The sequence below is a fragment of the Piliocolobus tephrosceles genome, chromosome 10, assembly GCF_002776525.5.
Source record: "Piliocolobus tephrosceles isolate RC106 chromosome 10, ASM277652v3, whole genome shotgun sequence".
NCBI lineage: Eukaryota > Metazoa > Chordata > Mammalia > Primates > Cercopithecidae > Piliocolobus > Piliocolobus tephrosceles.
In genome coordinates this window covers 50,361,897-50,381,374 of record NC_045443.1, presented here as the reverse complement: position 1 = coordinate 50,381,374, position 19,478 = coordinate 50,361,897, and the positions used below count along the sequence as shown (strand labels likewise).

The window sequence follows — 19,478 nt, the reverse complement described above, 5'->3', positions numbered from 1 at the left end:
TGGGAGGCCAAGGTGGGTGGATCACCTGAAGTCAGGAGTTCAAGATCAGCCTGGTCAACACGGTGAAACCCCATCTCTACCAAAAAAAAAAAAAAAAAAATTAGCTGGGCATGGTAGCAGGCACATGTAATCCCAGCTACGTGGGAGGCTGAAGCAGGAGAATCACTTGAACCTGCCTGGGAGGCGGAGGTTGCAGTGAGCCGAGATCGCACCATTGCACTCCAGCCTGGGCGACAGAGCAAGACTCCGTCTCAAAAAATAAAAAAATGAAAAAACAAAAAACAAAAAACCTCTAGCTGCCCACTTGCCAGAAACTACTGAGAAGGCTACAGGTAAGGATGAGTAAATCAAATCAATGATCATTTAAAAGTGTTTATTTTCTAAATGGGAGTAACACAGAGGGAAATTTTGGCACCTTCTTTCCAGTCCATCACCCCCATCATGTCCTCCCAAACACAAAGCAGTGGCAGGAGAAACCACAGGACAGAGTCACAAAGTCAGTCACAGAGAGATCTGTACAATCCTGGATAGCTGGAATTCAAGAGTCTGTCCCAGCTATCTTGTCCTGGCATGGGGTTACAGCTCAGGGGCATAGGGCTCCTCAGTAGGTGAGGGCACCCGCAGCTCAGCATCATGCCTTACCACGGTGAAGAGTCCCACCACCGCCAGCAGAGCCATCACCATGACAGCAGAGCAAATGCTGAACATGTTCCGAGTACCTGTTTTTCGATCACTGTCATGGAGGACAAGGAGCCCTAGGCAAGCCAGTAAGTGCAGAGGTACCCGGAACCAGTTGAGTACACCAGCCTGCTCTGTCTCAGGGATCACCTTTCTCCGTAGGAAGCTCATGCTGGGAAAGTATAGTCCACAAGCCAACTCAATAAGTAGAAAGGCTATGAAGGACTCCACTGGACTCTCCTGGCCTGGACTGGTAGAGAAAGTCAACATGAAGAGAGAGAAGACGACGATGAGCACAGCAAGGGAGAGCAGGTGCATGGGCTGAAGGTGGTACCTCTTGGAGGTGGCAATACGGTACAGGGAAGAGCCAAGCAGGCTGGCTGCCATGAAGCTGGAGAAGACAATGCCCAGAGGGGCGCCATGTGGGTCCAGCACAGGTGTCCAGAGGAAGACAAAGATGAAGATGACACTCTCAAATAGAGCTTGTATGGTGCCCAACAGCAGCACGCGGCGGTCCGAAAGGAGGCAGCGCAGGCCTCCAGCACAGGTCCTTGAGAAGGCACGCTGCCGGTCATAGTTCTCTCCCCAGTTTCGAAGGGCCAAGGCCCCTGCCAGAGCCAGGAGAGGGATGGCAGCCACAAAGGGCGCTACAGGCCCCAGCCCTATCCAGCTTGCTACAGCCTCAGCTGTCACACCTGCCACTACAGCCAGCACATGGTTCCAGAAGGCAGCTCGAGCAAAGGTAGCTGGGATCCACTCGGCAGGGAAGTCATGCCGTTCCACGTGCTCATGGATGTACCAGGCCTCGAAGGCTGAGAAGAGCAGGGCTGTAGACAGCCCACCAAGTGCTCGGCCCACTAGCAGCACAAAGTAGTCTTGAGAGAGTTTGGTTAAGCAGCATAGTGAGTAAGTGAGGGAGAAGAGCACACAAGAATTCTTGCGACCCAGCCAATCCACAAGGGAGGAGGCCACCAGGCCAAAGAGGACTGTAGAGGCAAGGCCACAGACATAGAGGATGGCAATTTGACCTTCCAGGAAGTAGTAATGCTGGTAGAGTTTATAGAGGTAGGGGGCCTGGAGCCAGTCAGCTGCCAGGGCCAGGAAGTAGACCTGATAGAAGTCCAGTTGAAACCGAAGGAAGGAGGGATTGCTGCAGGCCCTTCCAGGGGGCTTAGCCCGGCATCTTGACAGTTCCAGCCCTAGGCAGGAAGCCAGGAGGCCTACAAAAGCAAGGTAGGCAGTCACCAGCATGGTGAGCCCCCGACGACCTGGGAAGAGAGGTGGGGGTCAGAGTCATATCCATCCTTCGGGCAGCACGGTCAAGGGGCCGACTGTCTTAAGCAGAAGGCAGCTCCACCCAACCCCGTCAACTCCACTCCCCAAGATCTCAGACCGGAGGGACCAGTTGGGTGGGTGGGGGGAGCGGCCCCGCCAGAGCTGTCTCCTAGGACACTGTGGGGCAGGGAGGGGTAAGAGGACAGGGGAGAGGACTGGGCATTCACCCCATCCTTGCCTGTAAAGAGGGAGTCCCTTCCAATAATCCCGCTCCCCCAAATTCTACTGCCTTTTCCCACAGCACCTCCCGCACACGTCCTTCTATTACCTCCCATCCTCGCTGGGGAGCCTCTTTTTGCCCTCAGTGTCTCATCCTCTGTCCCGGGCATCCCTCCCACCCGCGCAGGCCTCTCGAGTTGCTTCAGGGTCATGCGTGTGCATCTCAGATGCCCATTCCTCCAGGTCACTGGCGCCCCACTGCGCCCCCTAGCCCCTGCCCAGCGATGCCACATCCGCTTGCACCTCGCCCAGACTCCGTCTCACCTGCTGTCCCGGTCTGCGGGGACACCCCGGACACGTCCGGCTCCAGGCCGCACGGCCACCCTCCCCGCTGTGGCTCCGGCTCCAGCTCGGGTTCCAGCAGCGCTCCCGCCCCTCACAGCCTGCTTCCGGGAGCCGGGCAGGCCTCTGGCCGCCGCCATGATGGCTTCGTCACGTGACGGGGGCGCGGCGCCAAAACCCCGCCCCGTCCGCCCTCCTTCCCCTACCCGGGCGCGGAACTCCGGACACCTGGGGTGGGTCAGGAAGGGGCGACCGTAGGCGGCTGCGGTTGCTCCTCCTGGCCTGGCCTTGCTCGCCGCTCTCCCGTGACACCTGCTCCTCTGGCTCTTGGATGCCTGCGTGGCCACCCCGAAATAAAGGCCAGTTTTCTTTTCTTCCGTGCCTTGCTCGGGAAAGATGCCCGCAGTCCGGTAGAGCCAAGGGCTGGAGCTTCCTAAGGAACAGCACCGCAGGCGAAGCCGGGACGGTCTCCTCGGTTTGCCTCCTCTCCCACTTCAGTGACCTCCATGCAAGAGCAGCCAGTATGGTCCAGACACCTGAGGGAGGCGGTGTGGTGTAAAGAACTTGGAGTCGGGCTGCAGACAGACTAAGGCGCAATTCTGCCCCTGTCACTTACCAGCTGTGTGGCCTTAGGCAAGCCGCATAACTTCCCAGTGTCCCAGTTTCTTTGAAGTCACAGGAGAGCAATGCCCAAATAAAGAAGGCTAAAGTTCAGTGGCAGCATAGGGTTAAGAACTTCAGCCTTGGCGCTTAACTCCCTACCTTCTGCCACTCAAGCTGTTTTACCTTGGAAAAGCTATTTAACCTCTCTACAGCTTCCGTATTATCTCCTCAAGAGCCTCCAATGACTTCCCATCTCACTAAGGGTAAAAGCCGAAATCTTTATAATGGTCTACAAGACCCTCTGTCCTCTGACCTTCTGCCACTCCTCTGACATCATCCCCTGCTACTCTCCCTCCTACTCCATCTATATTGGCTACCACCAGGGTCTTTGCACACTGTTCCCTGTACAATTCTTCTCCAAGATATCCACGTGGTTCCCCCATCACCTCCTCCAGTTCTCTGTTCAAATGTCACTGATCTTAGCTGGGCCTGGTGGCTCATACGTGTAATCCCAGCAGTTTAGGAGGCCGAGGCAGGTCAATCACTTGAGGTCAGGAGTTCAAGATCAGCCTGGCCAATATGGTGAAACCCTGTCTTTACTAAAAAAATAGAAAAATTAGCCAGGCATGGTGGTGGACACCTGTAATCCCACCTACTCAGGAGGCTGAAGCAGGAGAATCGCTTGAACCCGGGAGGCAAAGGTTGCAGTGAGCCAATATCACGCCACTGTACTCCAGCCTGGGTGACAGAGCAAGACTCTGTCTCACAAAAAAATATAAAATGAAACAAATTTCTAAAAAGTGTCACCTGATCAGACAGGCCTTCCGTGGCCCTCCTGTTTAAAATAGCAACACCACCACCTCCAGCACAGTAATCTACCTACTTTCCTTCCAATTCTCTATTCTTTCTGCTGCTTTTACTCTACAGTGCACTATGTATTTTCCTTGTTTATTTATTTACTATCTCAGCCAGGTGTGGTGGCTCACACCTGTAATCTCAGCATTTTGAGAGGCCAAGATGGGTGAATCACTTGAGGCCAGGAATTTAAGACCAGCCTGGCCAACATGGCAAAACCCCATCTCTACTAAAAATACAAAAAATTGCTGGGTGCGTGGCTCTCACTTGTAATTCTAGCACTTTGAGAGGCCGAGGGGGGCGGATCATGAGGTCAGGAGTTCAAGACCAGCCTGGCCAACATGGTGAAACCCCATCTGTACTAAAAATACAAAAAAATTTGCTGGGCATCGTGGCGTGCACCTGTAATCCCAGCGACTTGGAAGGCTGAAGAAGGAGAATCGCTTGAACCTGGGAGGCAGAGGTTTCGGTAAGCTGAGATTGCACCACTGCACTCCAGCCTGGGCAACAGAGCAAGACTCTGTCTCAAACAAACAAACAAAAAAATTAGATGGGCCTGGTGGTGTGCGCTTGTAATCTCACCTACTCAGGAGGCTGAGGGACAAGAGGAGGCGGAGGTTGCAGTGAGCCAAGATTGCACCACTGCACTCCAGCCTGGGTGACAGAGCAAGACTTTGTCTCTAAGTAAATAAATAAGTAAATATTTACTATCTCTTCTCCCTACAGATTTTTATCTGTTTTGTTCACCTATATTCCCAGTACTTAAAACAGTCATTGATATGTATTGTCATAAATATTTCATAAATATTCTATGAATAAATGAGTAACTTATGTAAATTAATATCAAAAGTACTGGCCCATATTAACTGTTAACACGTATCAGTTATTATGCACCTAAGGAGTTTTAAGAAGGTTTAGTCCAGGCCGGGCGCGGTGGCTCATGCCTGTAATCCCAGCACTTTGGGAGGCCGAGGCGGGTGGATCACGAGGTCAGGAGATCGAGACCATCCTGGCTAACACGGTGAAACGCTGTCTTTACTAAAAAAATGCAAAAATTTAGCTGGGTGTGGTGACGGGTGCCTGTAGTCCCAGCTACTCGGGAGGCTGAAGCAGGAGAATGGCGTGAACCCGGGAGGCAGAGCTTGCAGTGAGCCAAGATCGCACCACTGCACTCTAGCCTGGGCGACACAGCAAGACTCCATCTCAAAAAAAAAAATTAAAAAAAAAAAGAAGGTTTAGTCCAACTGCTGTAGATGACTTATCTCATCTTATTGTCACAACAATCCATACAGTAGGTACTACCCAGAGTTGGAAAAGTTAGGTAACATGTTTAGAGTTACATAGTAAAAGACAGAGTCAGAACTGGGACCCCAATCTTTCCAGTTCCAAGCTCACATAGTTTCTGCAATTACACTAGTTCACCTACCTGCACAGCAGATCAGTACATGTTTTTTTTTTTTTTTTTTTTTGAGACGGAGTTTCGCTCTTGCTTCTTGTTGCCAAGGCTGGAGTGCAATGGCATGATCTCAGTTCACTGCAACCTCTGGCTCCCGGGTTCAAGCGATTCTCCTGCCTCAGTCTCCCAAGTAGCTGGGATTACAGGCATGCTCCACCACCCTTGGCTAATATTGAATTTTTGTAGAGACAGGATTTCTCCATGTTGGTCAGGTTAGTCTTGAACTCACGACCTCAGGTGATCCGCGCCTAGCCTGTTGGTTTTTTTTTTATACTAAAGTTTAGAGATAGGGTAGGAGAGTTTGGGATTACATCTGGAGAAATATTTTCTTTTGGCCAGGCATGGTGGCTCACGCCTGTAATCCCAGCACTTTGAGAGACCAAAGTGGGTGGATTATTTGAAGTCAGGAGTTCCAGACCACCCTGGCCAACATGGTAGAACCCCATCTCCACTAAAAATACAAAAATTAGCTGGGTGGTAGTGGCACACACCTGTAATCCCAGCTACTTGGGAGGCTGAGGCAGGAGAATGGCTTGAACTCGGGAGGCAGAGGTTGTGGTGAGCCGATATCACGCCACTGCACTACAGCCTGGGCAACAGAATGAGACCCTGTTCCAAAACAGTCTTGAACTTCTGGCCTCAAGGGATCCACCCGCCTTGGCCTCCCAAAGTGCTGGGATTACAGGTGTGAGCCACCGTGTCCCGCCTGTAGAAATACTTTCTTATGATAAAACAGCTGGTTTATATCCTACAAGTTCCAAAGCGCTTTCATGCCTAGCTGGCAAACTAGTGAAGAGTAGAAAGGGGTGATGGTTCCCATGCTTTCATCTAGAAACACTTAAGACAGAAAATCATGATTTCCGACTGGGCGTGGTGGCTTGCGCCTGTAATCCCAGCACTTTGGGAGGCCAAGGTGGGTGGATCTCTTGAAGCCAGGAGTTCAAGACCAGCCTGGCCAACATGGCGAAACCCCATCCTACGAAAAATACAAAAAAAATAGCCGGGTCCTGGTGGTGCACGCCTATAATCCCAGCTACTCAGGTGGCTGAAGCAGGAGAATCATTTGAACTCTGGAGGTGGAGGTTGCAGTGAGCCAAGATCACACAACTGCACTCCAACTTGGGCAACAGAGTGAGACTCTGTCTCAAAAATAAATAAATAAATAAACAAAAATTTAAAAAATCATGCTTTCTGCCAGGCTTGGTGGCTCATACCTGTAATCCTAGCACTTTAAGAAGTTGAGGTGGGAGGATCTCTTGAGGCCAGGAGTTTGAGGCCAGCCTGGGCAACTAGGGAAACCCCTGTCTGGGCATGGAGGTGGGTGCCTGTAATCCCAGCTATTCCTGAGGCTTAGGCAGGAGGATTGCTTGAGCCCGGGAGTTGGAGGCTGCAGTGAGCTCTGATGGTATCGCTGCACTCCAGCCTGGGTGACAGAACAAGCCCTGTCTTTAAAAAAGGAAAAAGCCGTGTGCGGTGGCTTACGCCTGTAATCTCAGCACTTTGGGAGGCCCATGTGGGTGGATCACCTGAAGCTGGGAGTTCAAGATCAGCCTGACTAACACGGAGAAACCCCATCTCTACTAAAAATACAAAATTAGCTGGGCATGATGTCACATGCCTGTGGTCCCAGCTACTCAGGAGACTGAGGCAGGAGAATCGCTTGAACCCGGGAGGCAGAGGTTGTGGTGAGCTGAGATTGCACCATTGCACTCCAGCCTGGGCAACAAAAGCGAAACTGTGTCTCAAAAACAACAACCAAAAAAAAAAAAAAAAAAAAAAAAAGAAAGAAAAAGAAAAAGAAAAAAAAAATCATGATTTTCCCAGGGTTACTCAATAAGTGCCCTCCATCCCAGTCCTGGTCTTCAGCCCCTTGAACTCATGACAGTGAGTCTCTGAATTCTTTTTTTTGAGACGAAGTCTTGCTCTGTTGCCCAGGCTGGAGTGCAATGATGCGATCTCAACTCATTGCAACCTCCGTCTCCCAGGTTCAAGCAATTCTCCTGCCTCAGCCTCCCCAGTAGCTGAGACTACAGGCGCATGCCACCACGCCTGGCTAATTTTTGTATTTTAGTAGAGATGGGTTTCACTGTGTTAGCTAGGATGGTCTTGATCTCCTGAACTTGTGATCCTCCTGCCTTGGTGTCCCAAATTGCCAGGATTACAGGTGTGAGCCATTGCACCCAGCCTGAGTCTCTGAATTCTTAGTGGTATTTCCTTTGGAGTGGAGGTCATCCTGGATGAAGGCAGTGGATGAGACAGGATGACCTTACATCCCTTGCCTTCTGTTTCACAGGATGGAGGCCAGTTTTCTACCATTATTGCATTGCAGTTTGCTCAGAAGCACCTAATAGGGACCAAAAGCAATATTATATTATTTTGGTTTATTTTTGTTTATTGTAGGACCTATTCAAAATATGTATACTCCTTAAGGTCTCTCTGGCCCCTCAGAGCTGTGAAGCACAACTGGGAAAGGTCCTAAATGTGGGGACTGTGCCAGCAGAGAACTACAGGGGATAAAGGGTGGCCTGGGTAGAGGGGAGAAAGGGCTGGGATCTGTGCGTGGGGAGCCAAAGGGGAAGTCCTGGCTTTCAGGGCAAGTGGGAAGGATGCTCTGGGAGTTACTGGAAACCATGCTTACCAGAGGAACATCATTTAAAACTCTTTTATTATGGAAATGTTCAAACATACACAAAGGTAGAGAGCATAGGTCTATGAACTTCCATATTCTTTTTTTTTTTTTTTGAGACAGAGTCTTGCTGTGTCACCCAGGCTGGAGTGCAATGGTGCGATCTCAGCTCACTACAACCTCCACCTCCCAGGTTCAAGCGATTCTCCTGCCTCAGCCTCCCGAGTAGCTGGGATTACAGGCGCCTGCCACCACACCTGGCTAACTTTTTGTAATTTTTGTAGAGATGGGGTTTCACCATGTTGGCCAGGCTGGTCTCAATCTCCTGATCTCAGGTGATCCACCCACCTCGGCCTCCCAAAGTGTTGGAATTACAGGCATGAGCCACCGCACCAGGCCAGAACTTACATATTCTTTTTTTTTTTTTTTTGAGACAGTCTTGCCCTGTTGTACAGGCTGGAGTGCAATGGTGTGATCTCGGCTCACTGCAACCTCCGCCTCCCGGGTTCAAGTGATTCTCTTGCCTCAGCCTCCTGAGTAGCTGAGATGACAGGTGTGTGCCTCCACGCCCAGCTAATTTTTGTATTTTTAGTAGAGACGGGATTTCACCATGTTGGCCAGGCTAGTCTCGATCTCCTGACCTCGTGATCCTCCTGCGTTGGCCTCTCAAAGTGCTGGGATTACAGATGTGAGCCACCACGCCCAACCCCTTTCTGTCCTTTTTTTCTCTGCTGAAATATTTAAAATTAAATAGGTCACTTCACTCCATACTTCAGCATACATCTCTAGGAAATAACAACCTTCTCTTCTATAACCCAAGAGCCATTTTAATATCTAACAAAATTAGCACTGCTTCCTTGTTATCATAAATACCCAGTCCATAATTACATGTCCCCAACTGTCTTTACAGTTGAGTTGTCCAAATTAGGAACCAAACAAGGTCCTTGTGTTCCATGTAATGGTTGTCTTCTTAAGTCCCTTCTCATTTTTTTTTCCCCCAGCCATTCACTAGTTGAAGAAATGGGGTCAGATTTCCTTTAGAATGTCACACATTCTGGGGGCGTTTACCTACTTCCTTATTGTGTCATTTTATTTGTTCCTTCATTCCCTGTATTTCCTGTTAAATGGAAGTCAGCACTGGAGGTTTGATTAGGTTTATGTTCAATTTTGTTTGTTTGTTTGTTTCTTTGGCAAGATTCCTTCATAGGTGGTGATGAGTGCTTCAGATTATGTCACATCAGGAGGTACACAGTGCCTGGTTGTGTCACTTTTAGTGAAGCTAAGATTCATCCATGGGGTTAGGTTGTGGCAGCTCAATTTCCATTGTAAAGTTCTCCATCACCCATCTCTTTGGTTTCATCCATTAGGTGAGTCTTGCTTTGATCATTACTTCATTAGGAGTTACAAAATGGTGATTTTTCTAATTCCATATTCCTTCCACATTAGCTGGAATTATTCTGTAAATAAGAAGTTGTCTTCACCAATTAGAGCTATTTGGCTATCCTGAAATATAGTTTACACATGCATGCAGGCAGCATAAGTGCTTAATTCTTTTTTTTGAAACGGAGTCTCGCTCTCACCCAGGCTGGAGTGCAGTGGCATGATCTCAGCTCACTGCAAGCTCCGCCTCCTGGGTTCACACCATTCTCCTGCCTCAGCCTCCCGAGTAGCTGGGACCACAGGCGCCTGCCACCACGCCTGGCTAATAAATGCTTAATTCTTTTGCTTAATTATTTTTTTTCTTTTTTCTTGATACAGAGTCTCACTCTGTTGCTCAGGCTGGAGTGCAGTGGTGTGATCTTAGCTCACTGCAGCCTCTGCCTCCTGAGTTCAAGTGATTCTCCTGCCTCAGCCTCCCAAGTAGCTGGAATTACAGCCACACACCACAACGCCCTGCTAATTTGTGTATTTTTAATAGAGATGGGGTTTCACCATGTTGGCCAGGCTGGTCTCGAACTCCTGACCTCAAATGATCCACCCACCTCAGTTTCCCAGAGTCCTGGGATTATGGGCATGAACCCATAAAAGAAACGAACCTAGCCATTTCTTTTTACTTTTTATTATTTTATTTTATTTTATTTATTTATTTATTTATTTATTTTGAGACGGAGTCTTGCTCTGTCGCCCAGGCTGGAGAGCAGTGGCTGGATCTCAGCTCACTACAAGCTCCGCCTCCTGGGTTCACGCCATTCTCCTGCCTCAGCCTCCCGCGTAGCTGGGACTACAGGCGCCCACCACCTCGCCTGGCTAGTTTTTTTTTATTTTTGTATTTTTTAGTAGAGATGGGGTTTCACTGTGTTAGCCAGGATGGTCTCGATCTCCTGACCTCGTGATCCACCCGTCTCGGCCTCCCAAAGTGCTGGGATTACGGGCTTGAGCCACCGCGCCCGGCCTCTTTTTATTTTTTGATTGCCAACTTCCAGAATAAGAATTTGGGAGAAGTATCATTAAAAAAGAAAGACAAAAAAGAAAGAAAAGAGGCTTGGGCTTAAAGCTGAGCAGGAATGAATGGCCTGGATAGTGAGTGGGGAAAGGAAGGGCTATTCTGGTAGACGTGTCTACCCCTGGCTTACTCCAGGGCATGGACTGTGTGTCCGTGACAGACACTGGTGGAGAGCTCAGTGCTCTGGCCCTTGGGCAGCAATGACAAAGACATGAGACAGGCATGGTGTGCTCTGGTGTGTAGGACCCAGGGAGACAGGGAGATGGGGGGATGGGGCAGTACAAGAGCAAACCAGATATGGGGAGACAGACAGAGATAGGAAGTGAAAAAGCAGCTAGATAGAGAAGACATAAAGAGAGACAAAGAAAAGGAGATAGAAATAGAAGGGATCAAGAATGAAATGTGGCCAGGTGCAGTGGCTCACACCTGTGGTCCTAGCACTTTGGGAGGCTGAGGTGGGAGGTTTGCTTGAGGCCAGGGGTTTGAGACCAGCCTGGGCAACATAGTGAGAACCTGTCTCCAAAATAACTTTAAAAAATTGTCCAGGAGTGGTGGTGCATGCCTGTAGTCCCAGCTACTTGGGAGGCTGAGATGGATCACTTGAGCCCGGGAGTTAGAAACTGCAGTGAGTTCTAATTGCACCACTGCATTCCAGCCTAGGCGATAGAACCAGCCCTGTCTCAAAAAACAAACAAACAACAACAAAAAACTAACAACAAAAACAAAAAGAATGAAATGCACCCAGAAGCAGAACAGGACAGAAAAGCAGAGAGATATGAGGGAAAAGGAAAGACCAAGGAAGAAAATAGGCATGAAGACAAGGATTGAGACAGAGAAGGGGGAAGAAAAACACATATGCTAATTTTTTTAACCTTTCCTAGGGTGCTGAAGACATATGTTAAATTGATTTCAAATTAGATAGAGTAATAGAGGGATAGAGAGTGGGGAAAACAGATGTAGTGATACAATTAGGTGAAGGCAAAATGTCCCAGTGACAGAGAGTGAGCAGGAAACAGAAATGGAGACAGTGAAGTAGAAAGACAGAAGGAAAAATAAAGAGCTAGAAAGACAAGAATGAAAGGAGTCCTAGAGAAGGCAACTAAGAAAAAGAAGCTTGAAACAGATTAGTGCAGGAGCCAGAAAACTGGAGAGACATGGAGTGGTGCTGAAGGGCTGTCAGCCTAGGAGCTCGTCCCAGGCAGATACCAGAGTCTCCCACTTCCAGCTATCTCTCTCTCTCTCTTTTTTTTTTTTTCCAGACAGAGTTTCACTCTTGTTGCCCAAGCTGGAGTGCAATGGTGTGGTCTTGGCTCACTGCAACCTCCGCCTCCCGGGCTCAAGCGATTTTCCTGCCTCAGCCTCCCTAGTAGCTGGAATTACAGGTGCGTGCCACCATGCCCAGCTAATTGTTTTGTATTTTTAGTAGAGATGGGGTTTCACTATGTTGGCCAGGCTGGTCTCGAATTCCTGACCTCAGGCAATCCACTCGCCTCAGCCTCCCAAAGTGCTGGGATTACAGGCATGACCCACCGAGCCTGGCTCTCAGCTATCTCTGGGTGGCTTGTCTCATCTCCCAGTCCCACCCCTGGGGACAGGAGACTTACAGCTAGCTATGTGTGGATGCCATCCTTAGGAGCCTGAGTCAAGGGTTCCCAGCTTCCCTCATCCCCACGCCAGATGAGCCTGTATGTCACAGATGGGATCACTGCTGCAAGATTGAGGTCATGAGGCTGAGTGAACTCTCAGAGATTTGAAAGACAAGACATCCAGGCAGAGGGTTCCTGGAGCTAGAAACAAAAGACCACAAAGGATGCCAAGGATTTGCAAGTGGAGGGAGGAACCAAATATCTTCCACTCAGCCTCTTCTGGTCCAAAAGCCACTGACCCTTTCTGCCTGACTCAAGGTGAGAGGTCAGGGATTCAGAGACTCTTGGGTCAATCTTGGGTGTAGGTCAGAGGGAGAAGAAGTGGCCTCTGGACCAGGATCCTCCAGCTCCTCTAGAGGAAGAGTCCATTTATTCATGTGAACTGCAGAGGAGACTCCAATGGAGGCTCAGTGGAGGGGAAGAAATGACAAACTTGCTCACCTTCAGGGGCCGAGAGGGAGGCCCTGAGAAGAACACTTTCCATTCCAGAGGTTGCAGAGGAAGAGGTTCTGGAACCAGCAGGAGCACACCCAGAAACTAACTTCAAAGCAGATTCCCACTGCCACCTGCCCAGGACTGGGGGAAGCCAGCTGCCTCTACCTGCTTGAGGGAGGGGTCCAGCTGATCCCTCTCCCACTCCACTCAGTTCCTGCCTCCTTGCCAGGGCAGCAGTACGGAAGTGCTCCCGGAGACTGGCAGTCTCCTGGTGGGCAACAGTCCACCTAAATTATCAGACAGCGCCCCTGAGAAGTGCGTTGTTGTCCCCTGAAGCAGCAGCTACAGCAGCCAAGGGAGCCTGGAGGCCCCCAGGCAGCCCCTCGGCCACAGCTACAGCTGTCACCGCAGCCTAAACGGGAGCTCAAACAGGCAGCTTGGCTCACGGAGCAAGGATAAACCGGGCAGGGTGAAGGGTGGCAGCAGGTCAAGGGTGGACCGGAGCATGAGACACAGGAGTTATGGGGACAAGTCAAGGGAGGACAGGCAGGGCAACGGGGGCAAGAGCAGGTACAGGATGGGCCCGGGAGGCTAGGACAAGTGGGGCAGGGAGTTGCACTAGAGGGACAGGCAGTGCAGGAACAGGGGGGTGGGGGACAGCCAGGGCAGGGGAAGGCACAGGCAGAGGGGGGACAGGACAGACAAGGAGAGGCGGCAGGTGGACCATGCCTGGAGCGGGCAGGAGGCTCTCGGTGGGCAGGCTTCTTATTCCGAGGCCCCAAGCGCAGGCCCAGAGAGAAGTCCATCCAGCTGCAGTTGTGGTCAGGCTGGGGGCTGGGTGAAGGGGAGGACAGGGTTGGAGTAGGAGGGGTGGATGGTGGGGGACAGGATTAAACCTAAGACATGCTGAGCCTTGCTGATCCTGCAGGGAGCTCAGCCCTCCACATCCAGCCCTCCTCTTCCAGCCCTCCCCTTCCAGGCCGGCAAGGTTCTCCTACAAACCCCCTCCCCTGAAAATCCTCCAACAGCACCAGATCAGAACACGTTCTTCAAATATGACGTGTACTCCCAGGCCTCAGGTCCTTTGTTCACACTGGTCTTTCTGCTCTGAGTGCCCCTGCTCCCTTCTTCACCTGGCGAGGCCCTGTCATCTCTGAAGTCTTCTCTTTTACTCAATCAAAAAGCATTTCTTGGCCAGGCATGGTGGTTCATGTTTGTAATCCCAGCACTTTGGGAGGCTAAAGTGGGCAGATCACCCGAGGTCAGGAGATCGAGATCAGCCTGACCAACATGGAGAAACCCTGTCTCTACTAAAAATACAGAATTGGCCGGGCGTGGTGGCACATGCCTGTAATCCCAGCTACTCGGGAGGCTGAGGCAGGAGAATCACTTGAACCCAGGAGGTGGAGGTTGCGGTGAGCTGAGATCATGCCATTGCACTCCAGCCTAGGCAACAAGAGCGAAACTTGGTCTTAAAAAACCCCCAAAAAACAAACAAACAAAAATGTATTGAGTTCTAAGCCCCTGATGCCTGAGTCTCTCCAACACCAACCTCCAGAGCTGCTGCTTCAGGGCCCCCAAACAGCTCCCATAAGGGACTCAGGGAAGCAGCAGCAGGCAATAGCAGTGGCCACATGAGGGCTCTAAGAGACGGAGTCTGGGATGTAGTTGGGAGCTGGCAGAGGAGGTGGGATGCCTGGGTTCTAGGAACTTCCAGGGAGACCAAGTCCCAGGTGTGAGTGTAGGGGGTGTCCAGCTTTCTCTGGGAGACTGACAACCAGCCTGGTCAACTATTATTTGAGACCTAGTATGCATCAGGCACTGGCCTTGGTAATGGACAAGATAGCTAAGTTTCTTCTCTTATGGAGTTCACATAAAAGTGAGGGGTGGAGTGGGGTGGGGACAAAAAGCAAACAGGTAAACATATAACTAAGCTTATTTCAGAGCATGAGAAAGACTATTCTTATCCCAGGGTGATGTGATAAAAAGTGACTCTATCAGAAGTGACAGTTAGATCAGCAGCCCCCAATCAGGTATGACCACCCTTAAGGGCTTTGGGGGAGATGCAGTCTGTCAAAACCTGGCAGAGGAGGCAGAGCGGACCTGGACCAAGGCTGAATGGAACCCAAGTGACTGGGTTATGGAGAAAAATAAAGCTGAGAAAGGAATAAGGAAGGTTGGAGGTCTAAAATCTAAAATTCGGTGGTTAGGGAAGGCGTCACTGAGGCAAAGACCTGAAAGAAGTGAGAGAGCAAGCCATGGAAATATCTAGTGGGAGAACATTCCAGAGAGTGGGGACGGCAATGCCAGGAGCAAAGAGTCATAGTGGCACAGGTCAGAGAGTAAGGCAGAGGTCCTACCACGCAGGGTCTTGTGAGCCATGGCAGGGACTTGGATCTTATTCCAAGTAAAAAGGGAAAAACAGCTGGGCGAGGTGGCTCCTGCCTGTAATCTCAGCACTTTGGGAGGCCTAGGAGAAGATCGCCTGAGCCCAGAAGCTCAAGAATAGCGTGGGCAATATAGTGAGACCACATTCTTTACAAAAAATTGAAAAAATTATCCAACTTGGTGGCATGAGCCTGTAATCCCAGCTACTTGGCAGGCTGAGGCAAGAGGCAGAGGCTGCAGTGAGCCGAGATCACATCACTGCGCTCCAGCCGGGAGCACAGAGCAAGACCCTGTCTCAAAAAATAATAAAAATAAAAATAAAAATAAAGGCCGGCATGGTGGCTCACGCCTGTAATCCTAGTGCTTTGGGAAGCTAAGGTGAACAGATGGGTTGAGCTCAGAAGTTCAAAACCAGCCTGGACAACATGGCAAAATCCCCATCTCTACAAAAAAAATACAAAAAATTAGTTGGGCGTGAGTGTGCACGCTTGTAGTCCCAGCTACTTGGGGACTGAAGCAGAAGGATCACTTGAGTCTGGGAGGTCAAGTTTGCAGCGAACTGTGTTTGGACCTCTGCACTCCTGCCTGGGTGAGAAAGTGAGACTCTGTCTCGAAAATAAATAAATAAAAGATAGAAATAAATAAGATAAATAGAAAACCTCTGAAGATTTTAGGCAAGAAATTGTGTGGGTCTTCTTGGCCCTATGCCTGCTCCTGGTTAGAATGTTCTGCTTCGAGGCCGGGCACGGTGGCTCAAGCCTGTAATCCCAGCACTTTGGGAGGCGGAGACGGGCGGATCACGAGGTCAGGAGATCGAGACCATCCTGGCTAACACTGTGAAACCCCGTCTCTACTAAAAAATACAAAAAAACTAGCCGGGCGAGGTGGCGGGTGCCTGTAGTCCCAGCTACTCCGGAGGCTGAGGCAGGAGAATGGCATAAACCCGGGAGGCGGAGCTTGCAGTGAGCTGAGATCCGGCCACTGCACTCCAGCCCGGGCGACAGAGCAAGACTCCGTCTCAAAAAAAAAAAAAAAAAAAAAAAAGAATGTTCTGCTTCGGCTGGGCATGGTAGCTCACGCCTGTAATCCCAGTGCTTTGGTAGGCTGAGGTGGGCGGATCACCTGAGGTCAGGAGTTCGAGACCAGCCTGGCCAACATGAAAAATCCCATCTCTACTAAAAGTACAAAAACAAATTTGCCAGGTGTGGTGGTGGGTGCCTGTAATCCCAGTTACTCAGGAAGCTGAGGCAAGAGAATTGCTTGAATTCGGGAGGCGGAGGTTGCAGTGAGCTGAGATTGCACCACTGCACTCTAGCCTGGGCCACAAGAGTGAGACTCTGTCAGAAAGAAAGGAAGAAAGGAAGGAAGGAAGGAAGGAAGGAAGGAAGGAAAGAAGGAAGGAAGGAAGGAAGGAAGAAAGAAAGTTAGTTCTGCTTCCTGGCCGGGTTCGGTAGCTCACGCCTGTAATCCCAGCACTTTGGGAGGCCAAGGTGGTTATGGTTAGATCACCCGAGGTCAGGAGTTCAAGACTAGCCTGGCCAACATGGTGAAACCCCCGTCTCTACTAAAAATACAAAAATTAGCTGGGTGTGGTGGTGGGCACCTGTAATCCTAGTTACTCAGGAGGCTGAGGCCGAATCACTTGAACCCAGGAGGCAGAGGTTGCTGTGAGCCGAGATGGCACCACTACACTCCAGCCTGGGCAACAAGAGCGAGACTCTGTCTCACAGAAAAGAAAAAGAAAAAAGGCTGGGCACGGTGGTTCATGCCTGTAATCCCAGCACTTTGGGAGGCCAAGGTGGGCAAATCACGAGGTCAGGAGTTGGAGACCAGTCTGGCCAACATGGTGAAACCCCATCTCTACTAAAAATACAAAAAATTAGCTGGGTGTAGTGGTGGGCACCTGTAATCCCAGCTGCTTGGGAGGCTGAGGCAGGAGAATCGCTTGAACCTGGGAGGCGGTGGTTGCAGTGAGCTGAGATCGCACCACTGTACTCCAGCCCTGGTGACAGAGTAAGACTCCGTCTCAAAAAAAAAAAAAAAAAAAAAAAAAAAGAAAGAAAAAAAAAGGAATATTTCTTGTATAATTGATATAATTGTATAATTGATACAGCCACTTTGGAAATCAATTTGGTGCTATCTAATAAAATTAAACCTGTATATACAGTTTGACTCTATATCCTAGAAAAACTCCTGCATCTGTGACTGGGAAACATGTACAAGAATGTTCATGGCAGCTGGGTGCAGTGGCTCATGCCTGTAATCCCAGCACTTTGGGAGGCTGAGGCGGACGGATCACGAGGTCAGAAGATCGAGACCATCCTGGCTAACGCGGTGAAACCCGTCTCTACTAAAAATACAAAAAACTAGCCGGGCGTGGTGGCGGGCGCCTGTAGTCCCAGCTACTCAGGAGGCTGAGACAGGAGAATGGCGTGAACCCAGGAGGCAGAGCTTGTGTTGAGCTGAGATGGCGCCGCTGCACTCCAGCCTGAGCGACAGAGGGAGACTCCGTCTCAAAATAATAATAATAATAATGTTCATGGCTACATTGTTTATAACAGTCCAAACTGAAAACAACTCAAACATTCACCAACAGTAGAATGAAAAAAATAACTTGTGGTATATCCATGCAATGAGTACTATGCAATAGTAGGAAGACAGCTATGTGTAACAAATTGGATATATCTCACAAGTTGAACAAAATAAGTAGGAAGCAAAAAGTAATAGAGTATCATTCCATTTATAGAAAGTTCAAAAACAGGCAAAGTTGAGCAGTATTGTTCATGAAGGCATACACAGATGCTAAAACTATACAGAAAAACAAGTAATTTCTGTGTTTACGATTATTACAAACGTCAGGATGGTGGTTCCTTTTTAGGGGACTGAGGGAATTGTGAAAAGGATGCATGGGGAACTTCTAAAGGTATAGGAAATACTCAATTTTTTTTACCTGGGTGGCAATGAAGTAGGTATTGACTTTATTCCATTTATTCTGTATACTGTTTATAATGTATTTATATGCTCTGTAAAGAAGGAGGAAATAAAAGTACCACTTGTTTCTCAGCTCCATGCCACCTTGTTCAGGTCATTATGCTGACATTAGAGCACTTCCAAATGCTTGTCTTTCCCACCAGACCTCGAGGACAGTGATCTCTTTATTTCTGGTACCTGTCAGTACCTGGCACATAATAGATACTCAATGTTTGCTGAATTGGATTAAATTGAATTTCTTAAGTCTCCCATCCTATAGAGAGGTGGGCAGCTGCAGGAGAAGTGGAGGAACGCTGCTATAGTGAAGAGCGCTCAGGACCACCAAGATTTGGGTTCCCATCTTAGCTCTGCCAGTTCCTAGCTGTGTGATATTAAGCAAGTCACTTAACCTCTCCAGTTCTTACTCCCTGCTCTGTTAAGTGAGGATGATAATTGCTGGCTCTCTGGACTTCCCTGACTTGTGGATTAAATGAGATAATGTACATGTCTAGCACAATACCTGGCACATAGTAGGTGCTCAATAAAAGATGGCTTCTCCGTAACCCCCTCCCCCAGCTCCACATCTTTTCTTCAAAGGAGTCCACCAGAAGGGGCAGCCAGACATCAAAGGGTGGGCTGGTGCAGAGATGTAGTTTGGTCAAAGACTGGCAGACAGGGAGATCTAACTGAAGCTGAATAGAACCCACGCAGTTGGTGGGAGTTGGCAGGGGAAGCAGGATGCCTGGGTTCTGGGAGTTTCCATCCAGGGGAAGTCCCAGGTGTGGGTGTGGGGGTGCCAGGCTGGCCCCACCCAACACCCTGGCCCCAGGGGATGTGGGCACAGGGAGGAAAGTGGGTCAGAGCAGGGCTGGGATTTAACCCCATTGGTTCTATGACCTCTTTGCTGGCTCTGGAGGAGGCACAACCAAAAAGAAGCCTGCTCCCTCTTTCAAAGGGCCCCCAATTCCTTTTCAGAAAGGAAGAAACTTGAAACTTTGGTGTCTGGATAGGAGGAATTGGAAGCTCTCCAGTGGACAGAGGAGAGAGAACCCCGTATCCCCTGGATGGAGATTCTGTGCAAAACAGACAGCTACATCCACCCACACATTGGCTGGCACCTGTAGCACTCACCTCACACATACTCTAGGCAACTGTGGAGGCAGACATGCTAGCTCCAGGGAGTGGGACAGGTCAGGGCTGGATCGGGGGGAGTGGGGGCATGGTAAAGCAGGCTCAGAGGAGAAGGCTTTCTGTCTGGTGAGGCTCCAGCTGGGCAAATGCAGGAATCCCTCACCCTGGGGGATTTGCCAGTATGGGGCCTTGTTTTCTGTAGTATAATCTCAAGTCTCAGCCTGTGAGTCGTCTTCCCTCTCTGTGTCTGTTTCCCTTTCTGGAGGAAATGAATGCATTCTGGTATCTCAGCGTCCTGCTATGACCACGAGGAGGTGCTTACCATCCCTCCCTTATGGCATATTGAAATCCAAGCAGGTCACAGGATTGGAAGGACCCTCTTCTTTTTGGGGGAGCAGACTGGCTGAGGGC

General features: G+C 49.8%; 1 protein-coding gene across 2 annotated transcripts; it reads right to left on the bottom strand.

Annotated features, from left to right (window-relative positions):
- Window positions 1-356: 356 nt before the first annotated feature.
- Window positions 357-2,685, bottom strand: MFSD5 (major facilitator superfamily domain containing 5). Of its 2 annotated transcripts, none has more exons than XM_023210994.2 (2): window positions 2,497-2,685; window positions 357-1,946 (listed from the first exon to the last, which is right to left on the bottom strand). In XM_023210994.2, the coding sequence occupies exon 2, from the start codon at window positions 1,927-1,929 to the stop codon at window positions 577-579; it is 1,353 nt and encodes a 450-aa protein (XP_023066762.1). In that variant the 5' UTR covers window positions 1,930-1,946; window positions 2,497-2,685; the 3' UTR covers window positions 357-576. The 2 variants fall into 2 exon arrangements, with proteins under 2 accessions (XP_023066762.1, XP_023066761.2); XM_023210993.3 differs by lacking the exon at window positions 2,497-2,685 and adding an exon at window positions 2,282-2,441.
- Window positions 2,686-19,478: the final 16,793 nt, after the last annotated feature.